The 26,196-nt window shown below is 44.8% G+C and overlaps 1 protein-coding gene across 1 annotated transcript in view; it reads right to left on the bottom strand.

The window, feature by feature from the left end:
* Window positions 1-20,043: 20,043 nt before the first annotated feature.
* The window catches only part of MOB3B (MOB kinase activator 3B), a 91,732-nt gene continuing 85,579 nt past the window's right edge, over window positions 20,044-26,196 (bottom strand). Inside the window, exon 5 of the mRNA XM_088156992.1 lies at window positions 20,044-24,995. Within this exon, the coding sequence (XP_088013118.1) occupies window positions 24,966-24,995 (30 nt within the window). The 3' untranslated portion in view covers window positions 20,044-24,965. The remainder of the gene's footprint in view (window positions 24,996-26,196) is intronic.

The following is a 26,196-nucleotide window of genomic DNA, read 5'->3' as shown; positions in this document are numbered from 1 at the left end:
AGGGAAAAGGAACCAGGTGCTCTTAGAAACTCTCTGTGCACAGGAATCCCACAGAACAAGGCCACCCAAGCATACAGCATTTCTCTTGCACACCATCGCTCCACGAGCAACACTCCTTTTGCACAGCAAGCAAGGGTATGGGGCAATACCCTAGGCTGTGTCTACCTGTTGCTTGGCCTTGCCACTAAGGAACAAGATAACTGGCTGAGAAAATACAAATTGTTCCTTAGCAGTCAGTGCCTACATTGTAGCTCATTGTCAACCCTACAGCCGAAGCTGCTTTTTTCTCCACTGTTTTTCCTGGACAGTTTTAAATCATTTTTGTGAAGTGTATGCCGTATTTCCCACACGCTTGCTGTCAACAATTCCCCAGGAAAGCTTCCCCAAACTCCTGTTAGCACGTGCCGTTCTGTTCAGACACAGCACAGGCCCAGCTCCGGGGTTCAGGAGGACACACAAACTGCTCGGCACTTTGCCCTTCAGCGCAGAGCCAATCGCTCTTGTAGCACGCACAGAGGGTGCAGTTAGACAGGCACATCCTTTAAGGATGGAATGCAGAAAAAAGGTGCTTTCCCTCGGTTCTGGAGAGAACCGCAGAGTTTTTAGAAAGATGCCTCCAAAGCTCTCCCAGTCTGTATTTTGGAAGTTGCCCACACCCTGCTGGGCAGGAGACACCCCCTTCTTCCTGCTGAAGCCCCTGGCAGGAGCTTTAGCAAACATATGGCATTTTTATGGCACTTTTGTTTCAATGTGCTGCCCGAAGGGAAAAAACTTTTACTTACGTCTCAGACCATTAAAAATTTGGCGGGATGACACCGAGGAAAAAGCCCTGCCAACTGCTCTACGGACTTGCTCCATCATTTCAGCAGGGCTGCTCAAGTCCGTGGACCGGGAAACAAAACACAAAAATGGGAAAGAAATCCTCTTGCACAAGTCCCCGGACTGTGCAAGGAAAAGAGGAAAAAAAGACAAAAGGATGCCTGTGTGAGTCTGCAGACTCGTACAAGAGCAGGCAAAAAAAAAAAGACTCCCTTTTCAGGGCACACACTACTGCCAGAGAACACCTCAAGAGAGGATCCTCCTGCAATGAGCACGCCAGGAGCTGCTCTGAAGGCTGATGCCTTGTGTGCATCAGGGCAACCTGCAGCTGACAATGCTGTGACGTGGCAGCCCTCCGCTGACATCACAATAGCGTCGCTCTAGGTTACTCTGTGAATTTGTGCCTAGCGACCGAACCTCCTCCACAGCTAAGACAAAAGAGAAGCCCAGAAAGTTCTCCTCTGTGCCGAGGCAGCACAAAACCCTCTTGCAGTCCATAAGCCATAGCTCAAAGGATCCAAGAGGAAAGCAAAACAGACACCAAGCACACACAGCCACTACTTTGGCCACCAATGCTTCTGACTAAACTAAGAACACTTGCTTAAATACTATGGATGAAATCACGCTATGCTAATATCCCAGACAGTTCCCTACGTTTTAATGCCTGTCATTCCAACTCCCTTACTGCACGGGTAACATCAGCCACCAAGTGAAGGACTTGCTGAAGGAAGAAGGAAAACTTTAGTGGAGAAAAGCAGCCAAATAATAAACCACCCATATGTGTTTGTCTAACACTGGAGCAGCATTTGTGTTGTCCATATGGCAAGGACTGCGCAGGGCTGTGCCCATGTCCTGTGCATAGCAGGGGGTGCCCTTGGAGTGGCCCTCACCGTGTGGGTGCAGCCATGGGCGCATTTGCCCGTTCCCTCCACTTCCACCAGCTCCCAAGCCAGCCCTTCTCTTGACAATGTTCTCTGTCCAACACTAAGGCACTCCTGAGGCCTTTGCAGAAACCCACTCCCTTGGGCTTGTGGGAAACCTGCAAGGTCAGATTCCTCCATGGATGTGGCTTTTCAGTCTCTGTCCTGCCCATGGTGGATATGGATGCGTGCTGCGTAGTGCTCTGTTTTCCAGTCCTTTGCTGCACTCTCATTTCTGGCCTGCAGGAGCCGAGTAGATTGATCCCCGTTTTCCTCAGCTAACTTGGTCTCTTCTTTTATGGACCGCATAGCTCACAGAACTGCAAACTCCATGGCTGCTGGGGAGAGTTGCAAGCAGCATACATGGCAAATGATACAAAGTGCAGGTTCTGTGGAATTCTCCTCCGTCATTTTCTTCTAGACCTTCTCATAATGTGCCACAGCAAGGAGCAAACAGGTGCCAGTGCCGTGGGTAACTGGAGAAGGCCACAGGTCAAGAACAGGAGTTTAGCCCATGGCTACAGGAAGCAGAGGAATTTGCAAGGCAGGTGAGTGCTTGAGATGCTGGAGGCCTGCCAAGCTGCCTGCTCTTGTCTTGCTGCTGAAATCCTGAACTTCAGTGCTCTTGACAACAACACTTGGGCCAAAATCCAGCATTTCTTAGAGAGATTGGCATCTGCTGAGGAACGGCTTACGCTGCTCATCTTTATGACAATTAACCCAGGCCATGGTTTAGAAAGGACGGACCTAAGTGAGTCTTTGGATTTTCCTGGAAGGAACAAAGCCTTGTGACAGCAAGCAGCATTCCCAGGCCTGCAATGGCAACGTCCTGGGCATGAAGGTATGGGGCACAGAGTGCCCTCATGCCCTATTTCTGCGTCTTTCTGGGAAGCAGAGGAATCTTGCCTCCGCCTGTGAGGAGCTCAGCCTGGGAAGTAACACTCCCCTTCTGATTTGGGTTTTGTCTTTTTTTATTGTGGTCGGCAGCTCTTTGTAACATGAGCCAAGCCTGCCGCCAGCCTGGCTGATTGGAGCCTGCCAGCAAAGGCATTGCACGAAGCCTGGACAGGAGGCACTTGAGGAGGCTTTGTGGCCTGCCAGCTCAGCGCAGGTCTGGGAATCAAAACTCCCTAACTGCCGCGCTCCACGGGGAGATTGCCTGCCTCGTCAGCCCGCGCTGAAGCTGTCCCTGCCCTGGCGCTGTCCAAGGCCCCGGCGCCGTGCGCTGGGGACGCACAGTCCCCACAGTCTGGGGCTCCGCGCTGCTTCGCAGCTGCCCGACGCTCTCCCCCCTCACGGAGGGGTCCCGCCCCGCCCCAGGCGCCCCCTGGCGGCTGCCCCGCCCCGCCCGCCCCAAGCAGGGGCCTTCCCTTCCCATGGCGCCCCCCAGCGGCAGCCGCCCCTCCCTGCAGGCACCGAGGAGGCCTCGGGCCCTGCTGCTCATCCTGTCACTCGGCTCCCTTCTTTTCACACACCAAAGAAGGCTTGACAGGAAGCCTTTTCCTGCCCTCTCCCTCTGCTTTCCTTTGTGCGGACCCAAGCTCTGCCCTGAACGTGGCCCTGGCGTCTACATAGCTGCTGGCGCAGGAAAAGGGCCCTTCCTTCTCCCGCCTCTTGTCGCTACTGCCTCAAAAGCACCGCCCAGCTCTGCTGGGAGGAACAGCCCACGGCACAGTGGGTGCCATCCCTGCCCAGCCGGGGCTCTCTGGCAGAGCACCAGCAGCAAGGAGTAGCACTGCTTGCCTTGACTTCACCCGTGAAACCAGAAGCCTCTGTGAAACTTCAGTGTCCACTAGGAGGAAAGGGATCGCGGTCTATTTTCAAATTTTCCATTTCAGAGGCTTTAATCAGATAAATCACGTTGAGACCTTCAGACAGAATTTTACCAATTTATTGCAGCCAGGGTGGAATGTCTCATTCAGAACCATCCATAGTACTGTCTAATGGGTCTCATTAACGCATTTGAAGTTTGTTTTAAAGACTTAGACTTCTGTTTCCTTCAAAACTTCCTTATTATTCCTCCTTAGGACAGCTGTAGATAGAGCTGCGGAGAAAGAAGGTTCTAAATGACAGGTTACTCCCTGTCCCTCACACTGCTGTCTGTCTGCAGAGCACCACACCAGCAGCAGAACCTCCTCGGGCTCGTTCTCTTCCTCCAGAGGCTGAAGGGGAGGCAAAGGACAACAAATATCCATGGGCTGTCAGTCGAGATCCGGAGCATGCTGAACCTGTAAGTGGCAGCTTTGGCTGGTACACTGCAAAGCTTTGGTGCAGTGCAGAGCTGCAGGTTTCTGATCAGGCAGCACTTGCCGTTTGTGGCTGAAGATGCTGGGGCTGGAGTCCTGCCACGACCCAGCACTTCAGCCCAGCCACTGACACGTGGCAAATGGGATCTGAATTTTTATGTGCACAGAGTGCTCAGGCTCCCCGCTCCTCTTTCCCCCTCAGTGTCACTGCAGAGGAACGGGTCATCTTTTCCGCAGTCACCCAATCTCTGGGTTCACACTTCCTGACAGATCTAGGATGCAAAGGGCCTCGTTAAGAAGGTCAAAAGCATCGAGAATATCTTAGGAATTCTGAGAAAAGGTTACCCTTCTAAGATAACCAAGTCATTCCCTGCATTTGTCCTTTTCAAATTCTTTCAGTTGTCGTCCCTGTTGGATCATGCTTCTTCTGGTGCTTCTAAGGAATTGATTGTACTCTTGATTTGTACCAAGGCACAAACTGCAGAACCATCTGAACTGAACACAAAAACCAACTACCTCTGTCAGACCATCTTCACATTCCAGGTCACTTTCAAGATGTACTTGGAGGTGTTTGAATGATTATCTATGGCACAACTCTCTCCTTCTGGCTGCAGGCTCTGCAGCTGCTTCCTCTGAGTTCACCCAGGCTTGTATTCCCTAACAAGTCCTAGTACCACCTCCTCTTTTCCAAGGGCACAATAGTCTAAATGAAAACCTAGCCAATGGCACAACTCTCCAGTCCAGAAGGAAAAGAAAGGACAAGTTGCAAAACATTTTCTCAAAACATTTGTCCTGCTTTGCTGCAAGAGTCTTGCTGCACACACAGTGTTGAAAGCCGAGAAAAGCTGCAAAAGACGCTGTGGCACATCTTGTGTGCCACAGAAGCTCAGCGTTGCTCTCCAGTAAAGAACAGAGCTTGAAAAGAACAAACATAACTGTGGAAAAGATTCTTGGAAAACGGAAACAGCTTTCCCAAAGTGAAATGGAAATGGAAGGAAACAATTGAAGATGTTTACATCCATGGATTTCTTTATTTATATGCTCGCCTTTTCCGTGTTGCACAAGTTCTACATCACGTTAATTCCAAATTCCTCTCAATTCTAAGACCTATGACTTACCATGTTATATACACTCTACACACAATTTGCCTTCCCTTCTTTTTCTCTGAAAGCAATGCTGGAAACACAAGAAACATGCAAATGTAAGATCTCAAAAGTATACAGTGCTTTGGTCGAGTGTGAGTTCTAGAGAGAGGGAATAGGATCTGCGTGTATATTTTACCCTCACCAGTGACAATACACAGTTTCAACAAAGGTGATTTGTGTGCCATTGTGCACAGCTCAAGACTCTTTGCCTTGGATTAAGGTGGCAAAGTTAACGTGTTTACACAGACTGGGGATTCAACTGCTCTGGTTTCCTACCCGTGTCAATAAACAGCAGCAGAAATAAACCAGCTGGCAGTTTCTCAGCAGAGAGGACCTTTGCTCCAGTGTGAAAGTGCTGGATTGGCAATGGAGGAGGGAGCCGGCTGAGAGCTGAGCTGCTCTATCGGATTGGCATCCGAACGGCGGCAAGAAGAGCGGATCAATGCTTTTCTTTTCATCGTATCCGCAGTCTCCGATTTTCACCTGGGAGCGGACAAGGGAACACGAGCAGCGCTGGACAGGAGAGCGCAGCTCCGGGCGCCGCTTCGCCTCCACACCCCGAGCGCTCGGGGGAGCATGGCTGCCCCGCAGGGCCTGGATTTCTACCTCCTCATCTGCTGCTCTGCCTGGCACGGGCAGGCTCCTCATTCAGCACTTTGTTATGCTGCAGGGGAATGTGCGCACAGCGCTTTGCTTGTGAGCAAGAGATGGCAGTGCGGGTCGAGCGGGCGGGATGAGGCCCGGGGGATGCGAGCACCAGGGGAAAGTTGCAGGGTGGACGGAAATTAAAGAAGCGGCTAAACGAGTCGGTGGTTTTGGCGTCGTCGCAGGAGGAAGAAGGAGCCGCTCCGTGCCTCCGGCCGAGCCCGCTTCGGCCCCGGAGCCAAGTGGCCAGAGCCGCCCCGGGGCGCGCGCGGCCGAGCGGGGATGGGACAAACGGTGCCGGCGCTTCAGCAGCAGCAGCGGCAGCGACGACTCTGCTCACCCTCGGCGTCTCTTGCTCTAGTTCCTTCTGTCCCTGTGCCACTGTCCCGCACCCTGTCTCGGTCTCCCTGTCCTGCTCTACCCCTCCCACTCCGGGTCTCTCTGTTCACTTTCCAGGCCAGGCCATGCTCCCGGCCTGTCCCAGCCCCGGGCGGGGCTGCGCCCTCACCAGCCCCGCAGTCCCGCCGCGGTCTCGCTTTCGCCCGGCCCTTGCCGTGCTGCCTGTGGCGCTGCTGGGCGGGCATCAGTGGCTGGGACTTGGGCAGCATCGCCATCCCTTGGGCTGCGCCTGTCGTGACTCCGTGCCCGGCTCCGGCCTCGGCCCTGGCTCCGGTTCCGACTCCTCTCGGGGCCCGCGGAGGACGCGCGCGGGGCGGTCGCTCTCGGGGCCAGCGGCAGAAACTCGGTGTGATGGCCGCCGACGCCGAGGCTCCAGTGCTCCGTTCAGACGGGGGTGCCCGGCCCGGGGGGCTTGGGGGACGGTCGGGGGCCGTTCGTGGACCCGGGCTTACCGCCGACAGCCCGCAGGGAAGGCGCAGGAGGCCCTGCAGGAGCGACACCGCCTGGGTTCAGTGCTGCGGCGCGGCAGCTTCGGCAGCGTCTACTCGGGGACGGAGCCTCGGTGAGTGGGGGGTTGGGCGGGGGTCGGGGGAGGAGGAGGAAGGTGGACGAGGATGGGGTTCGGCAGAGCTGGCTGCAAACTCAGCCCGCTGCTCCCCTTGGCTAGCAGGTGGCCATCAATTGTGTGTTGCGGGATTGCATCCGTCATTGGGGAGAGCTGGTGAGGGACCGGGACCAGCAGTAGAAACTGGCTGTGATGGGCGGGGAAAGCCGAGGCCCGGGAATGTGGAAGCCGCCAGGAAGCCTCGAGGGAGAGCAGCGTGGGCTCAGCAGAGGGAGCAGGGCATCCAGTGCTGGATTCCAGACCTCTGGCACGGCATCAGCCCCACTGATGGCATCATGGTCTTCCCGCAGCACAACAGCATCCGTGCCTCTCTGGAAATCAAGATCTTGGACAAGGTATCCACTGGGCTCCATGGTGTTGTTCAGCTCCTGGATTGGTTTGAGCTCTCTGACAGCGTCTTGTTGGTGATCAAGTGCCCAGTGCAGTCTCAGGACGTCATGGATTTCGTTCTGGTGGCGGGTTCCTGTCTGAGAGGTGGTGCAGGGGCTGTTCTGCCAGGTGCTGGAGGCCGTGCAGCAGCTGTAAGGTCCTGCACCACGACATCAAACCCAAAAACATCCTCCTGGACCTGGCCACCAGATAGACTGAAAGGATGGACTTTGGCTATGGCACCTACCTCCAAGACACAGTCTCCCTACAGTTTAGAGGTGAGACCACCCAGGGCTACTCTCCCACTCCTAATATCTCATGGGCCAAACCTGGATGTGGCCCTGGAGATTCCCCCTTTTGCTACCAGTCACGGGCACACCTATGAGCCACAGAGATCTGCCTGTAATTGACAGAAGGAAAGAAGGAAAGTTCAAGAGCATAATTCCTCCTTCTCCCGCTGCTAAACCAGTTTTCCTCTCCCTCATAAAGAGGAAATGCAGTTTTCCTGTGCATTGATGGCAGCTTATTGCACCTGCACAGCTGAGAGGCCTTTTCCCCTGCTGCTGTGCTGCGGGCTGATTTAGCAGTGTTATAAATAATAAAGATATTCATCGGAATTGAGTATAATCAAAAATAAGCGATACTTTATTTCACGATCAGGATACGGTCCACGACAGCCACAATTGCAAAGAGCAACGCCGAACCCGGGATCAGCGCCGTGTTAACACGCTACCATCCGAACTCTACCGCACCGGATCCCCCAATGTTCACAAAAACGCTGTGTCAGTCCAGTTTATATACAGATTTTCCTAGCCAGGAGCAGAGGTCTTGGTCTCCTTTTGTCGTTTCGCATATTCATGTGGTTTTCTTTCTCTGCGTTTTGCTGGGAGATGATGAATTCTGACGAAGGCAGGCCTTGGTTTACTGGAAGCTGGTATTGAGATGTATTTTTTCTGGTTCTGGTTATCTTGATCGCGGGTGCTTGTTGGGAGCTCATCGTTTGGGTGTTGCCTGGACGGTTTTGGAGTGAGCCATCTCTGTGGCCACGCCTATTCACCTGTTAATCTGGGCTGTCCTGCTTTTGTTGGCTGTTACAATGTTGTGATGAAGCAATCTGCGTCCTTTTCATCCGTGGTTCTCTTTTCGGTTTCTGAGTTTCCTTTGTTACTTTATTCATACCAAAACTGCTTATTCCGCATTAATTTACAACTATCCACGAATTACATTATATCATATATTGCAGTGGCAACGTCCTCCTTCATCTCAAGCAGCCTTTTCTCCTCCTCCTCCTCCTCCTTCTGTACTTCAGCCAGGAAATTTTCCCTCTGCGCCAGCCTCTGCTGTGCCTCTGAACTCTGTCGTTCCTGCTTGCTTGCCTGGTGAGGGGAGGAAGACACTTTGTTGGGGGTTGATTTTTTCCCTTTTCTCTCTGTGGAATTTTCCCCATTGTTATGCTAAGAAATTTGTTGGGTAGGACCTAGCATGGGTGGCTAGTGGCAGGAGAAAGGCAGGGGAAAGGGGGGGGGCGGAGGAAGGGGGAAAAACTGCGAGATCAGAAGCCAGAACAGGAGATGGGGAGGCACTGGTTCGCTCCCGTTTGCTTGTGGAGTCAAAGGAGGACGACCGCTGCTGCTACCCACCATCCCCCGCCATCCCAATGCCGGGAGCCATCTTTTTTGGCTCTTAGACCCCGCACTGCTGCCTTCTCACCTCAGTCTGCTATCTCCAAGCACCCTGCTGAGCTCCGGGACCGGCGCTGTGTGCAAAGTCTCTCCTCCATCCCTTTCCCATCCACAGTACTGCCGCCATCACTCCCAGCACCCCTGCAGCTGCATGGGATCTGCCCCTGTCCACCACTGGTAACTGCACCACGGGGAAGGATGCCTGTGGCCGAGAAGGACTGGAACTGGGATCCTGTTCTGTTTGGTTTTAATTTCATAGCTGTTTTTTTGTTTTGGTTTTTCTTTTTTTTTCTTTTTTTTTTTTTTTGTCTTGTTAGATATATTAGCAAAAAACTGTTATCCCTATCCCCATATCTTTGCCTGAGTGTCCCCTGAATTCCAAAATTATAATAATTTTACATTCTCCATTTTAAAGAGAGGCTCCTGCCTTTCTTAGCAGCTACTTGTCTTTCAAACCAAGACAAGTTCCAGATGAAGTCCCAGCCAAGCTCCCCAGATAATCAGCAGAACCTTCATGCACCACACAAAGCCCCAACTGAAAATTACCCATTAGTCATGGCTTTGTGCCCCCCCCCACAATGCTGTCCTAATCAGAAATTTGGAAGGAGGATCAGCAGATGGGACAAAAGGAGATGTCACATTCCGTTCCCGCAGTCACGGCTGCCTGTTTCCTGGCCCCTCTCTCCTCAGCATTTCTGCCTGCTGTCAGAGCTGTGCTCTCAAAACGCTGAAGTGGTCCCTGCCATCTCCTCTGCTTCCTTCATTACTTTGCTGCAGGGATGACAGCAATCGGGCTTCAGAAGAAGCTGGAGAGAGGCTCCGCTAATTTGAGAAATGGATGCTGTCCAAAGGAAACAGAAACAAAAGAAACCAATTTAAAAGACACAAAGGAAAAAGGAACCATGATTTTCCAAGCTGACCTTCTAAGAGGCTCAAGCTGGATTCCTCTAGCGCCAGAAACACACAGACACAAGTGGCAGAGTGCAGATGGACTCAGCTCTGGCTTGCAGGAAGAGCAGTGTCTGCCTTGGCATGCCCCCCCTCCTGTGCTGCCTGCCATCTTCCTCCACAGCAGGGGCAGCTAAGGAAGTGGCCCAGTCACCAGCTCCTGTCTGCCACAAAACCTGGCAGCAAAGCTGCAGCAGTTCTCATCGACTTGAGTGGGCCAGGCAGTGCATGGGGCTGGCACAAATCCTGCTCAGCTGTCCCCGTTTGGCTGGCAGAAAGCTCGAAGAGTAAGGCAGGAGGGACAAGCTGGGTGCCCTGGGATGCTCACAGTCAGCCTCCCACCGGCCCCCCTTCCCATGACCAAATCTGAGACTTCTTTCTTGAATGTGGTTTCACTGGGTTTCTCCACCACCAACACCAGTTTTAGCCTCCATAGCCATCAGCATTCTTCGGGAGTTCTTTTTCCACAAGGTATGGACGAATACATCAGAGCCATAGGAATGATTAGAGGGGGAACACCTCTCCTCTCCTCTGAAAACAGCTGAGAGAGTTGGGGTTGTTCAACTTGGAGAAGAGATGGTCCCAGGGAAAACTTATTGCCACCTTTCAGTAGTTTAAAGGGGGCTTCTAAGAAAGATTGAGATACATATTTTTAGCAGGACCAGTAGCAAAACAACGACAGAAAATGGCTTTTCAAATGGTTTTAAAAGAGAGTAGTCTCAAATTGAGTTTGAGGAAGAAATTGTTTATGAGGAGAGTGATGAAAAATTGGCATGGGTTTCACAGAGAGCTGGCAAGTGCCCCCATCCCCGGAAACATTCAAGATCAAGTTGGATTGGACTCTGTGCAATGTGATCTACTTGAAGATGTCCCTGATCACTGCAGGGATGGTTGGAGTTTGTGATCTTTAAAGTACCTTCCAACCTAAACTGTTGTAATATTCTACTTAATTTTCATTTGAAAAGCTCTGAGACTGGACATCAATATGAGTGAGGGGCCATCTGATGTTTGGTGTTTAGTGGATGAGAAACCTGTTACATTGGGCAGTTGTTTTAGTGGTAGCCACTTAGCATTTTGTCTCCAAAAGATCCTTGGCAGACCCTTTCCTGTCCCTGTCCATGTGCAAACAGCAGTTCAGAAAGTTGTGGAACACAAGGAACAGTTGCTCCTGCATCTTTGCTATTTCTTCGGTAGGTTTGAGACTCAGTGCCTAGAGAAAAAGGAAACATGAGATTCTACCTGTGTTTTTCCTATCCATGTATGGTCACCTAGACCCCATATTTTAAGCTCGAGTCTGCACTGTCAGTTTCTTCCCTTGCAGAGGCCTAGAGGGGATATTTCTACACCATAAACTGACCCCAATGTAGGCACAGCTATTCAACATCCAAAGGATCTTTTCCAATTTTATTGGCTGACCTAAATTAGTAGGAACTATGTCATCAAAAGCACATTTTTCTTCTTTGAGGATTGAAACGAGCTTTACAGGTATTCTAAAGACTCAGTTTTGTTTATTATATTATTTTCAAGGATTTATATTTAAAATTAATCTCTGCAGTGCTCATTGGCCCCTGAAGTACAGCTTCCATATTTTAGCACAGAGCTCATCAAAAATATCTCCTTCATATCTTTATCTCCCTCATAAAAACAGTAACCAAATGAAAAAAGGGAAATCCATCAGCTTGTTCCTTGGATAAAGAAACAGAGATTCTTTGTGTTCATTACAGACACACTCAGCTGTATGCACAAATATAATGAGATGAAAAAGCATAACTGATCAGATTGGAGTCACCTGCAACTATGGGTTTCAGCAGTTTCCAAATTCTAGGTCAGCCTCACTTATGTGGACTTTTAACCCTCGCCTGTTATTTTTCCTTGACCATGAGCTACAACTCTTTCAAACATCTTTGTGATTACAAAGATTTTTGGTTTAAAATGTAATTATTTCAAACCTCACTATTTTTTAAAAATAATGCAGAGTAATTTTAGTAATTTTTGGCATGGTTAACATTAAATAAAATACCTGGGAAATATATCCTATTTGTAGTCTGTAAAACTAACTATGTGACTGCCCCTGTGCCAGAACACTTAAAAGAAATTTTTAGGCTAGAGAATATTTCTAGCTTAGCTGAAGTGAAAAAAGAGCAAATTAAGATGATCTGAAGAGACAAGGTCTCACATAAGTAAATGATATGGCTCCCTCTGCTGACTACAAAAAGACAAGTCCGATTTTTAAAATATAAACTAAAAAAAAAAAAAAAAGAGAAAAGAGAGTTGCAGAACAAAAATAAGAATAAAATCCAGCAATTGAGAAACAACATAATTATATTAGGACAACAGAAGTCCAGAGTTTGTAAATATTTATTTAATCAGCACTTTCATTAGCTGAATTACTGTTGACTCACTTTATACATGTAAGCAAGATTTTTAAAGTTGACAGATTAATGCAAAGATGAGAAGGAGGAGCACTTTTGGCTCCAGTCTGCAGCCCTTGGCAATTCAGTAAAATGGCTTTTGACACAGTGAAATGGACTATGACCCTACAGCTGTCTCTGTTCCCAGAGGTATTCACTTTCAGATGTGACAGCCACTACTTTTCCAAACTTACACTAGGGCATGAGCACTTGATCTCTTTCTGATCTTTTTTATCATCATAGATGAGGGCGTCTCTCTCTGGAGGAAAAGAAAGGTTAAACCTCTGGCTGAGACAGATTGAATTCAAGTGATAAATTCCTCACTCCAAAGGGGAGGAATGACACAAAGGCAACTGGCATGCGGTCATCCCCTATGCAGTCATTCCAGACAGTGCACAGACCTGTCCTCAAGGAATTCAAGCTAAGATTAAGCATAGTGTGTGTGAAATAAAGATTTGGATTCATATCCAAAGCAGTCTAGGAATGACTGATTGATTAATTAATGAATAGGGGTATAAAGCAATGTTAAGAGCTACCAAGGTATTTGTACTACAAGACATGAGCAAACGTTATTTTGAGCTGAGAGTCTGAGTTAGTAGAACAGGACACATGGCAAACGAGAGCTGTGGAAAAAAACTCCTCACATGACACTGAAATTATCCAGATTGCTTATGTATATATTTTGCTTCCATACAGTGGAAATTAAGAGATATATGTGCATCTGTATTATACAGATAATATATAAAAGGTTTAATTTTAGCCTACTAGTTCTTAGCTGTCTTGCAATTGATCTACAAGATCTAATTGTCTTATTATTTACTTTTCTCCTTTTAGCACAAATCATAGATTCCCTTCCATTTTCATTTTTCAACATATAATTATACTGCCTGACATCTTAATGAATACGCATTGCTAGAGGAACAAAGTTAATGAGATCTATCCTGCTAATTTCCTGTCATGGTCTTTGAAAACACTTTATGTTCCACACATAAACATATATTCTACTTAGGATTATCTCCTCTTCTCTTTGCCCTCATTAAATGCTCCAGAAGGGAACCAGTTGAGTGTACCAGAGCCAATACTTCCTGCCTGTGGATGATTTTCTATGGCATCATTTTCTATGATTTCTTTTCTTAATTTTTCCTAAAACAAGTACCAGAGGAGGCTATTACTAAGAAAAAAATCCCCACAAAAACACACACAAAATCCCCAACAACACCCCCCAAAAAGCAAAGAAAGAATTAAACTCCAGAACAGAATAAAATATGAGACACTTCATATTCGTCTAGAAACTAATTTTTCCACATCAATTTCTTTCTGTCCATCAATTATAGAATTAGGTTTTTAGTTAAAGTGAGCAAATGGAGTATGTTGCATTCCCCTTGGGAAAAAAAACCCATGGATTTTTCCATCTTATAACCAAAAAATACATATAGTTATTACACAGCAACCTTAAAGAATGGGAGTTCCAATGCCATTTCTAACATGATGATTTGTGGCCACAGCTTTACCCTGAACAGAATTTTAGCAATTCACTTTTATGGACATGGGTTTGACATCCAAGAAAAAGACAAAAGGATTTGGACATTTCCTGGTGGTTTTTTGCCTCCCCCTAGACCAAGGACAGAAAGCCTAAGGCAGAGAAGCAGAGATGCTTAAAAAAAACAAAAGAAAACCATATCAAGCAACATTTGCAAAGCTGAGCAATCCAATCAACAACCCAACAAAAAAAAAAAAAAAAAAAAAAGAAACCAAAGAGTTTAAAGTCTATGCAGTAAAACGACTATAGAGGAATCAGTCTTGTTTCCTATATTTAAATATAAAAGTCAATGGGGAACAGCTGATATTTTTGCTTTCACATAGGAACTAAAAGAGCAAAAAAAATAGTTTCATAGTTTGGACTTGAAAATATTTAATCAGTAACAGTTTCCAGGTCTTTCACTAGAAAATGTTAAATACCATACCTTTGTTTATCGTCTTCCATACTTTTATTGGTTCAAACAAAGACCTTTCTTGTTCACTCACTTGTGCTGTGGGTTTCTGTGCTCTCCACATCTCTTCCCTTTGGAGAAAAGGAGAATGTCCCGTTCCACTATAAAAGGTGAGTTGGGGAGGATTCTTTCCAGTAGATTCCTCAGATGAAAATAAAACACAAACGTAGCAATATTATATCTGAGAACCATTTATTGATACAGAAAAGGTAAGTGTTCCTACTAAAAAGGGATAGAAAAAGGAGCAGAGAGGGAAAAAGAGAGAGAGAGAGAAAAAAAAGTGAAAGAGAGGGATAGCATTGCCATAAGAACCCCTGTGCTCTCTCAGCGTCAGCTGTGTGAGCCTCTGAGTGAGCACCTGATGCCTTCAAAAAACGTAAAGCAAAAACGGCTGGCGTTGTGTCACAGCTATATACTTTTATGTGCTAAGGCTCCTTCCACAGCCCGACTTCACGGGCGTTTTTGGTGGGCTTTCTTTGTGGGCATCAGGGCATTTGCCCCACCAGCCTGTGCAGGGCTTCACTCACAGCCCAATCTTTGGAAGTTTTCTCTGCCCTGGTCAGCTGTCAGGCAAAGCCTCTTTAGGGACAGAGCTGTCAGAACATTACAGCCATTATAGGAATCCTTTACCTCATATATAACGTACATTGAGGCATAAATAAAAATCGGATTCCTCTCAGGGAAGTGTCTTTCATCCTTCTGAATATGGCCAATAACTGGGCTAGCTGGATCAAATAATGAGCCTTTGGCTATGCCACAGGTGCAGGAAATAGCCAACCAGTTAGAGCAACTGTTAGGAAGGAATGCACTAGGTCCACCTTGAATCCTGCAAAACCACTCCAAACTAAGAACAGGAAACAGCAGAAAAGTACAGTCCCATTTGTCATTCCAGTTACTGAATGAGTGAACGGCTTTAATAAGGTTTTTATACCACTTGCTTTATAGAGGTCGATTTTTCAGCCATGAGATTGATCTCAGGTGTGAATTTTGAGTTTTGTTATGTTCTGATTACAGTAGTTTTCAGTACTTTTCAGACTTTTCAGAGTTTGGATAATGGCAACCTGTGGAAATGCAAGAGCTCACAAATCAGAAGTAACTAACTAAAGACATTTTTTTCCCCGCATGTGAAGTGGCAGTGTCAGAAACAGCAGCAGTACAGGCTGGCCTTTGGTATCACACTCAAGGCCTGCAGACTAAGTCCATCAGTTTGTTTAGTTCTTTTGCTCTTGTTTTCTCTGCTGAACTTTGTATTTTGGGTTGATATAAAGAATGATTTATGTAGGCCCATTGAATGAAATTAACTTGTGAAATGCTGGCTAATAGCAACAAAATGCTATGTCTAACTAAGCTAGCAATCTATCATAGTTCCTGCTTATTAGCAGGAGCATTCAGGTTGGTTGAGATAGAAACCTTAGCAGACACTCATACATTCATCTACCAGTAAAATTGAATTTATTTGGAAGAGACGTTTTGAGGGTCAGACATATATCACAAAGCTCAGATTCATGCACTGGTGATACTAAAAGCTGATTGTTTTGAGTCAGCTCAGACTCGTCCTTCAGTTCAACTGTCCTCCCATTTTTATAATGATATGTCATGTCCAAGTAACTCTGAGGCAGAAACACAAACTGGGCAAGTCTGATTTAATTGCCGTTTTAGAAGAAAATTATCAGCAGATTGGTTGCTCCAAACACCACTAGTAAAACAAGACAATACTCTTTGTGCAATTTTCTTTTTCTCATACTGATTTTTTTTCTGCTAGGAAAATCTAGCACAGCAATGCTTAATGAAGTGTGTCCTGTCAGTGAGACCTGCTTATTTAACGGAATCAACTCTCCTTCTGTCTTGGTTTGAATTGCAGGTGTCTGCTAAGGAAGGCAGGAGCCTCTCTTGAAATGGAGAATGTAAACTCCCACCTTCCAAATTATTATAATTTTGAAATTAAGGAGCTCTCAAGCAAAGATATGGGAATAGGAATAGCAGGTTTTTTACTAGGAAAATTAAAATAAAAATACAGTAATACAAAACAACAAAACACTGACAGAGTCAGAATACAACCTGCCACCCTGTCAGTCAGGGTGTTGGTAGCAGTCCCATTAAATGGTGGCTGCAGTCCTCCTGGATGACAGATGTCTTTCTGTTGAAGCAGTGCTCCTGGAGAAAGGTGCAGTTTTCCTCCGAAGGTTCTGTGGTGATGATGATGGCCCTGGTCTTCCTCTGAGAATCCAGTGGAAAAAGGCTGATTTGATGTTCCAAATCTCAGATTTTATCTAGGTAGGAAATGCTTGGCTCCTCCCCTGGCTGGAGCATCTCCCAGTGGGATGATGTAATTTTATCACTCACACAGTGGGACTCAATGGCCCATAAACAGAAGAGATCTTCCTGGACAAAGGGTGGGTTGTGGAAGAGACAAAGAACACTGCCCCACCTGGTTTTAACAGCTGACCCATTAATAAAGGATATTCCCCCCCAGAGTTATGAGGGATGGGTCATGAAAGAGATAAGGAACACTGGTTTCAACAGATAGTGATAGAATACGTACTTCTGGTTACCTCTTGCATTGCAACCCAAGACACCTTCCCAGGCACATGCACTCCCTTAGAAATTTTTTGACAAAATCATAGAACCATGGAATGAATTGGGTTGGAAGGAACAGTAAATGTCACCTAGTTCCAGCCCCCTTGCCATGGGCAGGGTCACCTCCCTTTAGAGCAGGTTGCTCAGAGCTCCAACCAGTCCTCCCTGGGCAACCTGTTCCAGTGCCTCAGAAAGCTCACAGAACCTGCCTTATTTCAGTTTAAAGTTATTATTCCTTGTCCTATCACCACGAGCCCTTGTCAAAAGTTTTCTTGTAGGTCCTGTTAGGTATTGCATACCATCCTGTTTGAGGAGGACAAATGCAGTATATTAGGTTATCAGGATTTTGGGGATTTAAAGAGTTTTTCAACAAGTAGATATCATTTGTCTCCTCACACTTGATCATGTCATAGCTCCCTAAAAGTTAGGCAATCAAATAGATAGATTAATTTGCCATAGTATTGGTAGGGCTGGGGGTGGCAACTGGGAGATCAGGTGACTTAATGCTTGGACTTAATTCTTCAGTGTTGGCTACTAGGGGGTCTGTGGAGATCCGATGCTTCAGACCCAGAAAGCCGCCAACCTTTCCAGAGAGAGAGTCCCACAAGGGACTGCCTTCTAGGGGGGTCTTCTGGCAGGTCTCCTAGCCGCCCGATACACCTCACCAAGCAGTGGCCTGTGGCCACAAGTGATCAGCTCTGATCAGTGATTTCAGCTCAGCGATTCCAGCTCTGCTTGCGAGGCCATCCCAAGCCAACTCAGGGACAGAGAGATGGGAAGCGTCATGGCAAATTCCACAGAGATTTCTTTATTATCCAGCAGCTCTGTGAAGGGAGCCAGGGACAACAGCTCCCTCGAGATCTGGGGCAAACTGGGGTTTTTATGGGGGAAAGCAAGGGTGATACCAAGGGGGAAAGACCAATGGATTACAAAGGATTAACATGAGTACTAGGGCATGGTGGGATCACTGAAGCCTTTGGGGATAGCTCACCATGGTAAGAAAACATGTGCCAGCCTAAGGAGCATCCTTCCAGGAGGGTTGAGATAAGCTAATCACAGCCCATTCGAGACACATTCCATTCAAGGCAAGGCCGTGGGCAGGCCCATGGGCCTCCACACTGCAGGTCTTAGCTGTGTGTGTCCCTGAAGTACTGGTTATTATGAGAGGTTTTGGACTGCACTGTTATCTTATTTTTCCTGTTATTTTCTAAGGCAAAGCCTCAGAAAGTTTAAACAGGTGGTGGACTAGTTTTCTTTATATTGTTAACATAGTATAAAGTGAACATACATTTAGTTTACTAAACACTAGTCTTCTGGAAGCACAATGGAAAAGTTTGTGAAAATATCTGATTTTTACAGCTTGAGACCAGGGGAGGCTGAAAGACAGAGACATAAGTGAAGTGCACTCCAGCACAGCGTGGTGAGACAAGGCTTGGATAATCACTCACAGCTGAACTTTAGACCTGTCTGCAGACTCAGGAGGTCTTCCAAACCTGTGCCAGAATTCTGTTATATTACTATATCCACAGATTCTCTTTTTACTAGTGAACATTGATGCCAGTGTGTAGAAAACAAACTGAGAGTTTTTCTAAAATGACATCACCACTGCACCAGAGACTACCAGCAATAAAGGATGCAGCTTTGTTCAGTTTGTTCCCAGCCATTTCGATGTTTTGCTGCTCCATCTACATAAAGCTAGGTGTGTTCAGCAAGCTCCTTCCTTCATTTGGTGTAAGTGATGTCACTTTTTAGAAGCCAATCTCTTGCTATGAAACCTTTCTAGTGCATGAGCTGGCGGCTGTTGCCCATTGCAAGTCAGAAAGTAACATAAAACGTGCTTAACACTGAACAAAAAGTAAAAGTGTCCCGATTTGCAGAGCTGACTAGCCTGACAAGATTTTGTGGTGCTGTAGGAGTACTTTGTGACACAGTTGATACGTTATAAATACCAAATTTTGTAACTGGTCTGATATTGGTTTTATGTTGTCCTGGGGTTTTTTTTACTTTTTGATGGATAGAATATGATTACACCAAGAGAGCCCTAGTGCACCTCCCCTCCTAACCACTGCTATCGTTTGTGCCATATTTATTACTGAATGGTTAGTAATTAACTATAGTATTTCTTTTAGGGGTGTGAGTAATGTGTGGCTTTTACTCTGCTAGAATGGCTCCACTTCCAAAAATGCATGTACCAGGTGGGTGACACCTTCAGAGGACCTGTCAATTTACCTGAACTGCTCTAACTGCCATGACATATTAAACACAATCTGAGGTTTCAAGCCATGAGTGCCATCTGTTCTGTGTCAGATCTATTTTTTTAAATCAGGAAGATCTGCTTGTTTTTCACCCCATCACCTGCTGCGTTTACCTCACTTTTATTTTATGCTCTCTTCAAGGACTGTGAAGAGCAGTTTGGAATAGAAAAGGGAGGCTGAATCCTGCTTTGCCATCATATTGAGCAGCAACAGGAAAAAAATTAATCCGGTTATGGTGGGATGACACAGCTAAGGCAACTTGTGCAGTGCAGCAAGGTGTGTGGGCTACAATAGCTAGTGTTACTTCTTTCCTTCTCCTTCACTGCTTTATGGAATCAAGACAGAGAAAATTAACAACATTCAATAGGAGGGTTTCTTACAGTGGTTTCCCCTGACAGAAGTCTCTTCTGGCCTCGACAAGGGGATTGTCAACAGCAGACTGAAGAGCCTCATCACTGCTGGGCAGCCTGGATAGACTGCTGTAGTCACATGTCCATCACACCACGGGACTGGAGGCACTGCTGGCAGTCCCTAGTCCAATGCCACACTCAGAGCAGGGTCACTTTGAACAGCTTTTCATGTGCTATCAGGAGTTTCCTGTACTTTGGGTCCAATTGCTTCTGTCACTGGATATCACTGAGAAAAGTCAAGTTTTCGTCACTCTTTAAATACATAGGGATAATATCCCCCATTGGCATTCTACAGGATAAACAGTCCTATTTCTTTCCCTTTTGCTTTGTGTGAGAGATGCCCTGGTCCATTCATCATCCCTGTGGCCCTTTTCTATATTCCTGCAGTCTGTACTGTCTCTTGCATTGATATGCCCAGGAGTGGACTTAGCACTCCAGGCATGTCACACTGGTGACAGGACTGTGAAGCTGGTGCATTGTCAGTGATGGATCTCACTCACCTCTGAGTCCAGGGAGCTTGCCAGGGAATTCTGCTCTGTGGTATGAAAATCATATGCATTATTCTTGTTGAAGAGTTAGATATCAAATAAATTCACAACACTTCTGCATTGTTATGTTAATTTTATTTATATTTGTATTTTACTGTATTTCACAATCCATTATGATTGGTTTGGAAAGTAAACTTCCCTTTTCTTTTAATGACTACAAGAGTTAATGTTGGTCTCACTTCCCTTACACTTGAACAATTATTTAATAACAAACAGAACTAAAAGAGTCTGAGACAAATGTGACATCATTAAAAAAAATTAACACACCAAACAGAGCTGATGTATGGAGGAAGAAAAGGAATCAACCACTTATTTCTTAGAAAGATGCATTCCCCTTAAAAATTACCAAAATTAAAAAAAAATGTATTTTATAGGAAAGAGCAGGGAGTGTACACGTGCATATGCTGATGCTTCCACATCCATATCCCCAAGCACACACACACACATATATGTCTATGTATAGATATGCATACATGCACATACACAGACACACATGTATTAGACTGGACAAGTAATATATTTTTTCCCTGGGAGAAAATTATTATAACTTTTAATTATATTAGTTGCATCTGTCTTTTAAATTTATTAAAACATAGAACAGAAACTACTTTAAGAGCTCTAACATATTCAGCTAAACCTTAGAAATCACTGCTTATTTAGCATAAAACACATTGAAAAAATCAGCTTTGATAACTTTTTATTTAAATGTACACCATCATCAGGTTCTTAGTGCTGATTTGGCTTGCTTGGCCTTTGGAATGGTCACCATAATTATTAAAAATGTATTTTATTAAAAATTTCTTCGAATTTATATGAAAAAATGGCTAAATACTAACCACTTATCTATAGTGGGTGCCCAGTGTTATCCCCTTTCTAAAGCCCATAGAGCATACTTTACTACAGAAATCATATTTTTATTTTCCATGCAGTGACTTCTGTTTTGCTGCTCTTCCAGGTACCTCCTGCTCTCTTGCTTTTGGTCTTCTGAAGAGATGATAAACAGCCAGCGCTTGATGATCTCTCTTCAGAGGGCATAGGTCAGAGATAGCCCTTCTGCAGTCACAGAGCGAGGCAAGACAGCCACTTTTTGTAACAGCACTGTCCTTGGCGAATCTAAATGCATACTGAAAGGCTGGCGCTGAGACCTCCCACCCAGAAAATAAGAAACCTGCAGAGAAGGTAGAAAGTGACAGGAAGAAGCAGCTTTTTGTGAGAGGGCTCCAAAATGTGTAATTTATTTAACCCAAAGGTGCTCAAAGATCCTTTTAGTCTGTTGTTTATAGTAGAGACCTGACAAGAGTAGCTTCCCAATTACAGAGAGTATCACCCTCTGTATCCTCTTCACAGATTAGGAATTTGTCATCACCCAGGACAATGTTCACCTATTAAGTTTCTGCACATCTTGAGTTGTTGACTGCAGGTCCCCGTAGAGTTACAGTTATCTGTTATCTGTTTTCCTCCTCTTTCCCTGCCTTGTTCTTAATGAATAAATTCATAAGGAGAATCAAATAACTTGCCTGATATAACTTTTGCTGCTTTACAACCTGAGTTCTTGGAGAAAACTGCTAAGTTTCATAAGTCCTCAGCTTCTCTCAAATCTGACAGAAATCACCAATGTCACTGTTGTGGATCAGTAGAAAACCCCACCCTTCAAAAGACCTTGGGACTCCATTTTTTTATAAAACTTTAGGGAGATTATGTTCAGATTTGTGTTATATTACAGTTGTCACTAATCTATGTTCACACAAAACAGAAGTTCATTACAAAATCTCTTATTACAGAGACAATAAATGAAAGCTCTTAAGTCTTCAACCACTGAAGTCAAGTTTGGTGTCATAGGAACCTTTCACAACCATTCATTACTTCAGAGTAATGCTGAGTTTCAGTCAGTTGAAATGATTCCTCTATAAAGGCATTATAAAGTGCCTTGAAGCTTAACACAGCAGCATATTTAGAGGTAAATATCAGGGAAAAAAAAGTTAGGTAAGAAAAACAAAATCTGACTGAAGAACTAGAAAAGTGACTAAAAAACCACAACAAAAAAAAAAAATCAAAACAATGCTTCTTTTCTCCCTCTCCTCCCCCCACCTTTCCCAATCTCAGAACAATATGGAATGCTGGCATTACTAGGAACATACATAATAATATCAAGTACAAAAAACATTAACAAGCAAAACACGATTCTGTCTGTTTGTGGTTCTGAGAAAATTACTAATGAACCTGGAATACTTGATCACAAGATTCAAGAGGAATCTGCCTTTCTCTCTGTATGGAAAGGGGTAAAATGATATTTCTATGTAGTGATGCCACATTCCAAACATTCATATTTGCTTATCAGCTATCACAGAGTGGAAGAGGAGAAATGGCCCGTGGTGTGCAATGGCCAGGTGGCTGAATAGCTGTGCTGCAGAAGCAAGAGTACCTGTTGGGAGATACTCAGCAGAAGGCCACACCTTATCATGTGGAGGAAAGAAAACTCCATGTTCTTCCTAGCAGAATCAGCAACCAAAACAAGTACACATTTCTCTCCTTTGAGCTGGTTCATCTCCTGTGTAACAACAGGCTTTTACCCTTACAGGGATTTTGGCCAGGTCAAGCACAAATCCTCTAGGGTTCAACTCTGCACTTCACTCTTTCGCCTTTTTCAGTGTGACATACTAGAAAATGAAACACATGGGTTTGTGGGAAAAAACCCAGCAATTTAAAAGAAAACACTAAACTGATAACTTCTACATTCACAAAATTTATACATTTACAAAGAGGTAACTGAGAAAAAATTCTGCCTAATCTTCAGACTGAGCCGCAGTGAATAGTCTCAAAGCAGCATATGGTAAGTGGTGTAATAAAATGAAGACTAAATTATGCATAAAACTCCATGTTTTTCAATTTGTGTGGTGATTTTCATCTTTATGCACTAAATTCCACACCTTTGCATCTTTATGTTAATCTTTCAAATACAGTGCTGTCCAGACTGAGAACACCACGTGGCAACTGTCCACGGTGGGAGTGGAATTCAAGTGCACTGCATCAGCTACAGCTCCATCTCAAAGAGTGCCACAGCCCAGGCACTTCGGAGGAATTCAAGAAACCCTTTATAAGGAATTGAAATTGTAATTCCAGGTAGTTGCCTGCTACGTGAACGACCCAAAAGAAGTTATATTTTTCATCTTCTTTAAAATGAGGCAAGCTCAGAATTAGCTGTGGCAATGAATTCCAGAAGCCAGTTATATCCTGTAGAAGTGCCAGCAGAGCAGAAATCATCTCCGTGCGCATTCCAATCCCCAAAGAATTAACCTGATTGCAAAGACTACCAAAGGAGGTAGGAACACTTAGGTCCATCCCCTTAAAAGCAAAGGATACTGTGGCTTGCGTAGTTCTAGAGATGCAGAAAAGCCCCCATCATAGGTACACCAAATGTTCACAGACAAAAGCACTTTTCCCCAGCAAGAATGCAATCACTGACATTTTACAAGCCCTGATTTAAGTAAGCAGGCAAGTAAATCAAAATGTGCTACAACACTGAGCTAGAAAATACTTGCTGCTATTCTTTAGTGTCTGCTACCTCTCTATTTCAAATGTTCCAATCACTGGATGTTCCATGAGATTTTCTTCTGTTTCTGTCTCAGAAGATGTAAAAACATACCTAAACTTCAAGGAAAAGGCAGCAACAGGGTTCAGCACTTACGCAGGAAAAAGTAACTTTTAACAATAACACAAGTGTGCAAAACTCGTTACAAGGCACAGAATACATAGATGTTTTCCACTTGATTCTCATCTATTCAGAAGTATTTCTCTTGTGATACCTCTGTTAAATATCACTTTCATTTTTGAATTTTTTTTTTTTTTCAGAAGAAAGCCTCCTCAGGGCATATTTGGCATAGAAGACTTGATTTGCTGCAATGGATCCGTCCAGACTGTTTATACATGTGTTAATTAGCTTGGATTAAGTTCTGGAAAAAAAATACTGTGTTAGCCCAGTGTAAAAAGCAAGTCACATTGCTGGGCACTGCAACAGAGACCTTCAATTAGTCCCTCCTGATCTAATCTTTTTTACTAGTCATCTTTATTGTATCTTCCTGAAAGTTACTCAAATTAGATTTATTTTCTCAGAAAGGATGAAATTTTAGGGTGATTGAGAACGATCTTTTTTCTAAGGGGATAAAAGGATAAGAAATTACATGACAGATGGGTGTACTTCATAGGGTATACTTCAGGAAAATGACTGTAGCTGTTTTTTTATGTAATACAGAGATACTGAGAACACTTGCTGTCAGTCACAGCATGAATTCAAGGAAAATACTTCAGCACTGCAGAGCTATATCTGGATCCCCGTTCATGTAGTTGAGATCAGAAACCCTCCCATTGTCATTAAATTATGAGTCACAATGAAGCACAAACTGCCTGTTCAGCTGAAGGACGTGGCTGTCTTCCCAGAAACACAAGGCTTGCTGGCATTTGGGAATGGTGGCCAAGCCTTGGGTGGCCTGGAGTGGGGTAGGAGGCATTAAAGGCTAAGTCTTCTTTGATTCCAGAACCTCTTAATAGTCTGTTGCAGTTAGGAAAGAAAGCACATACCAAGAAATAAAAGAAAAAGAAAGCAAAGTTTCAGGTTTCATTTTGAAACAACTAGTCTGGAGGTCAGCCCAGGGACCTGAATTTCAGTAAAGCTTTAGCAGCAGGGGCACTGTCTGCTATTGTTTATGGTTGAAGAGGTTCTTATCCCTGATAAAGGTGCTAGAACTGATATGATTCTTCCTTTTCTCAGTAATCCATGTTGCTCAGATGCAGTTCCTAGCAGCATATTTAGTGTTAACAACATTGACATTAGAGAGAAGCGTTTGTGACAGTTAACTGTGGTTCTCAACTTTCCTGCTTTCAGGAATTAACAAGCAGGCTCAGTCCATGAGAGCTGTCATGTTCTTGAACTCTGCAATAGGAAGGAAACTGGACTTCGCTTTTCTTCAGTGGGTAGTTTTTAGTGACACATCCTGGTTGTCATCTCTTTCTGTAAAACAAGAAGGGGAAATAAACGGCATTTGTGATAAAGTGTGCACAGGCCTCTTCACTGTTAATATTTCTGCAGCTCTGCAAATTCATGTGGTTTTATATGGCACTTGTGTTTCTGCCCCTTTCTGTCACTTTCAAGGACAATTAACATAATCGGCAAGTAAAATACAATATTTTGTCACTTTTGACAGCTTTTATAACCTAATAAATCCCCAGCCATGTCAGGTAAATGGTGCTACATCCCCCCTGCCCAAAGAAATAAATCAACTATAAATGCCAGAAGCCTTTTAATTTAATAAGAAAAAGCATTCAAATAATTCTCATGGAACCTGCAGCCAACAGGAGTCCTAGATACACCTTCTCTGCCTAGTTATTTCTGCTTACCCACAGGCTCAAATGGTACAGGAACACAAACCTTGAGGACTTGACCAGAGCTGTGGCATTCTTCTCTAGGATGGGGTTTTGAACCATTCACAGACTGCATTAGGAACTGGGGTTCGGGATCCATGTAGAACTTTATTTGATCTGATTTACAAGCACTCTGATACAAACCCTCTGGAAACTGGCTGCCCCATTCCATAAAACTCTGTATTTGTGAGGAGGTTTTCTGTAAAGGCATTATCTAAACAACAGCCATCCACATAAAACAGATCACACAGCATTCACCTTGGAAAATCGACTAAGATTTATCAAGTTATCAGAAGTCTCTGAAAAAAATCTCATAAATTGTAACAAATTATTCAAGCAAGCTAAAAGTCATTACGATCTAATGCAAACTGCTTAAGGACAATTTTGTAACTGTATCTTACTCTGTGTTTCACAGATTACTTTTCCATCTAGAATCCTACACATTCTCCTCCCTTTCCAAACCTTGAAGTAGTTTTTCTTTCTTTCATATTTATCTTGCATTACTTGTTATTTTGTTGGCATGCATGTAACAGAATGGAATGCTGTCATTTGTTATAAAGACAATGGTAATTAGTACGGGAATTTATACAGTAATAATGTGATCGCCACAGTGATATATACAGTAAGGTAAACTAGCAGTGGCTTCTCTAATTTGTTAAAGATGAAAAAGCTGACTGTTCATGGAAACATCTGTCTCTTTTTCTCCCTAAATGTTTTGTGGCGCTTTTTTGTGTTTTTTTTTCCCTTAAATATCTGTGATTAGGTTTATTTCATTAGAGCAACAAACATGA

This window comes from Sturnus vulgaris, chromosome Z (genome assembly GCF_052056855.1).
Source record: "Sturnus vulgaris isolate bStuVul1 chromosome Z, bStuVul1.hap1, whole genome shotgun sequence".
In the NCBI taxonomy this organism is placed as follows: domain Eukaryota; kingdom Metazoa; phylum Chordata; class Aves; order Passeriformes; family Sturnidae; genus Sturnus; species Sturnus vulgaris.
This window is presented reverse-complemented; position numbering and strand designations above follow the sequence as displayed.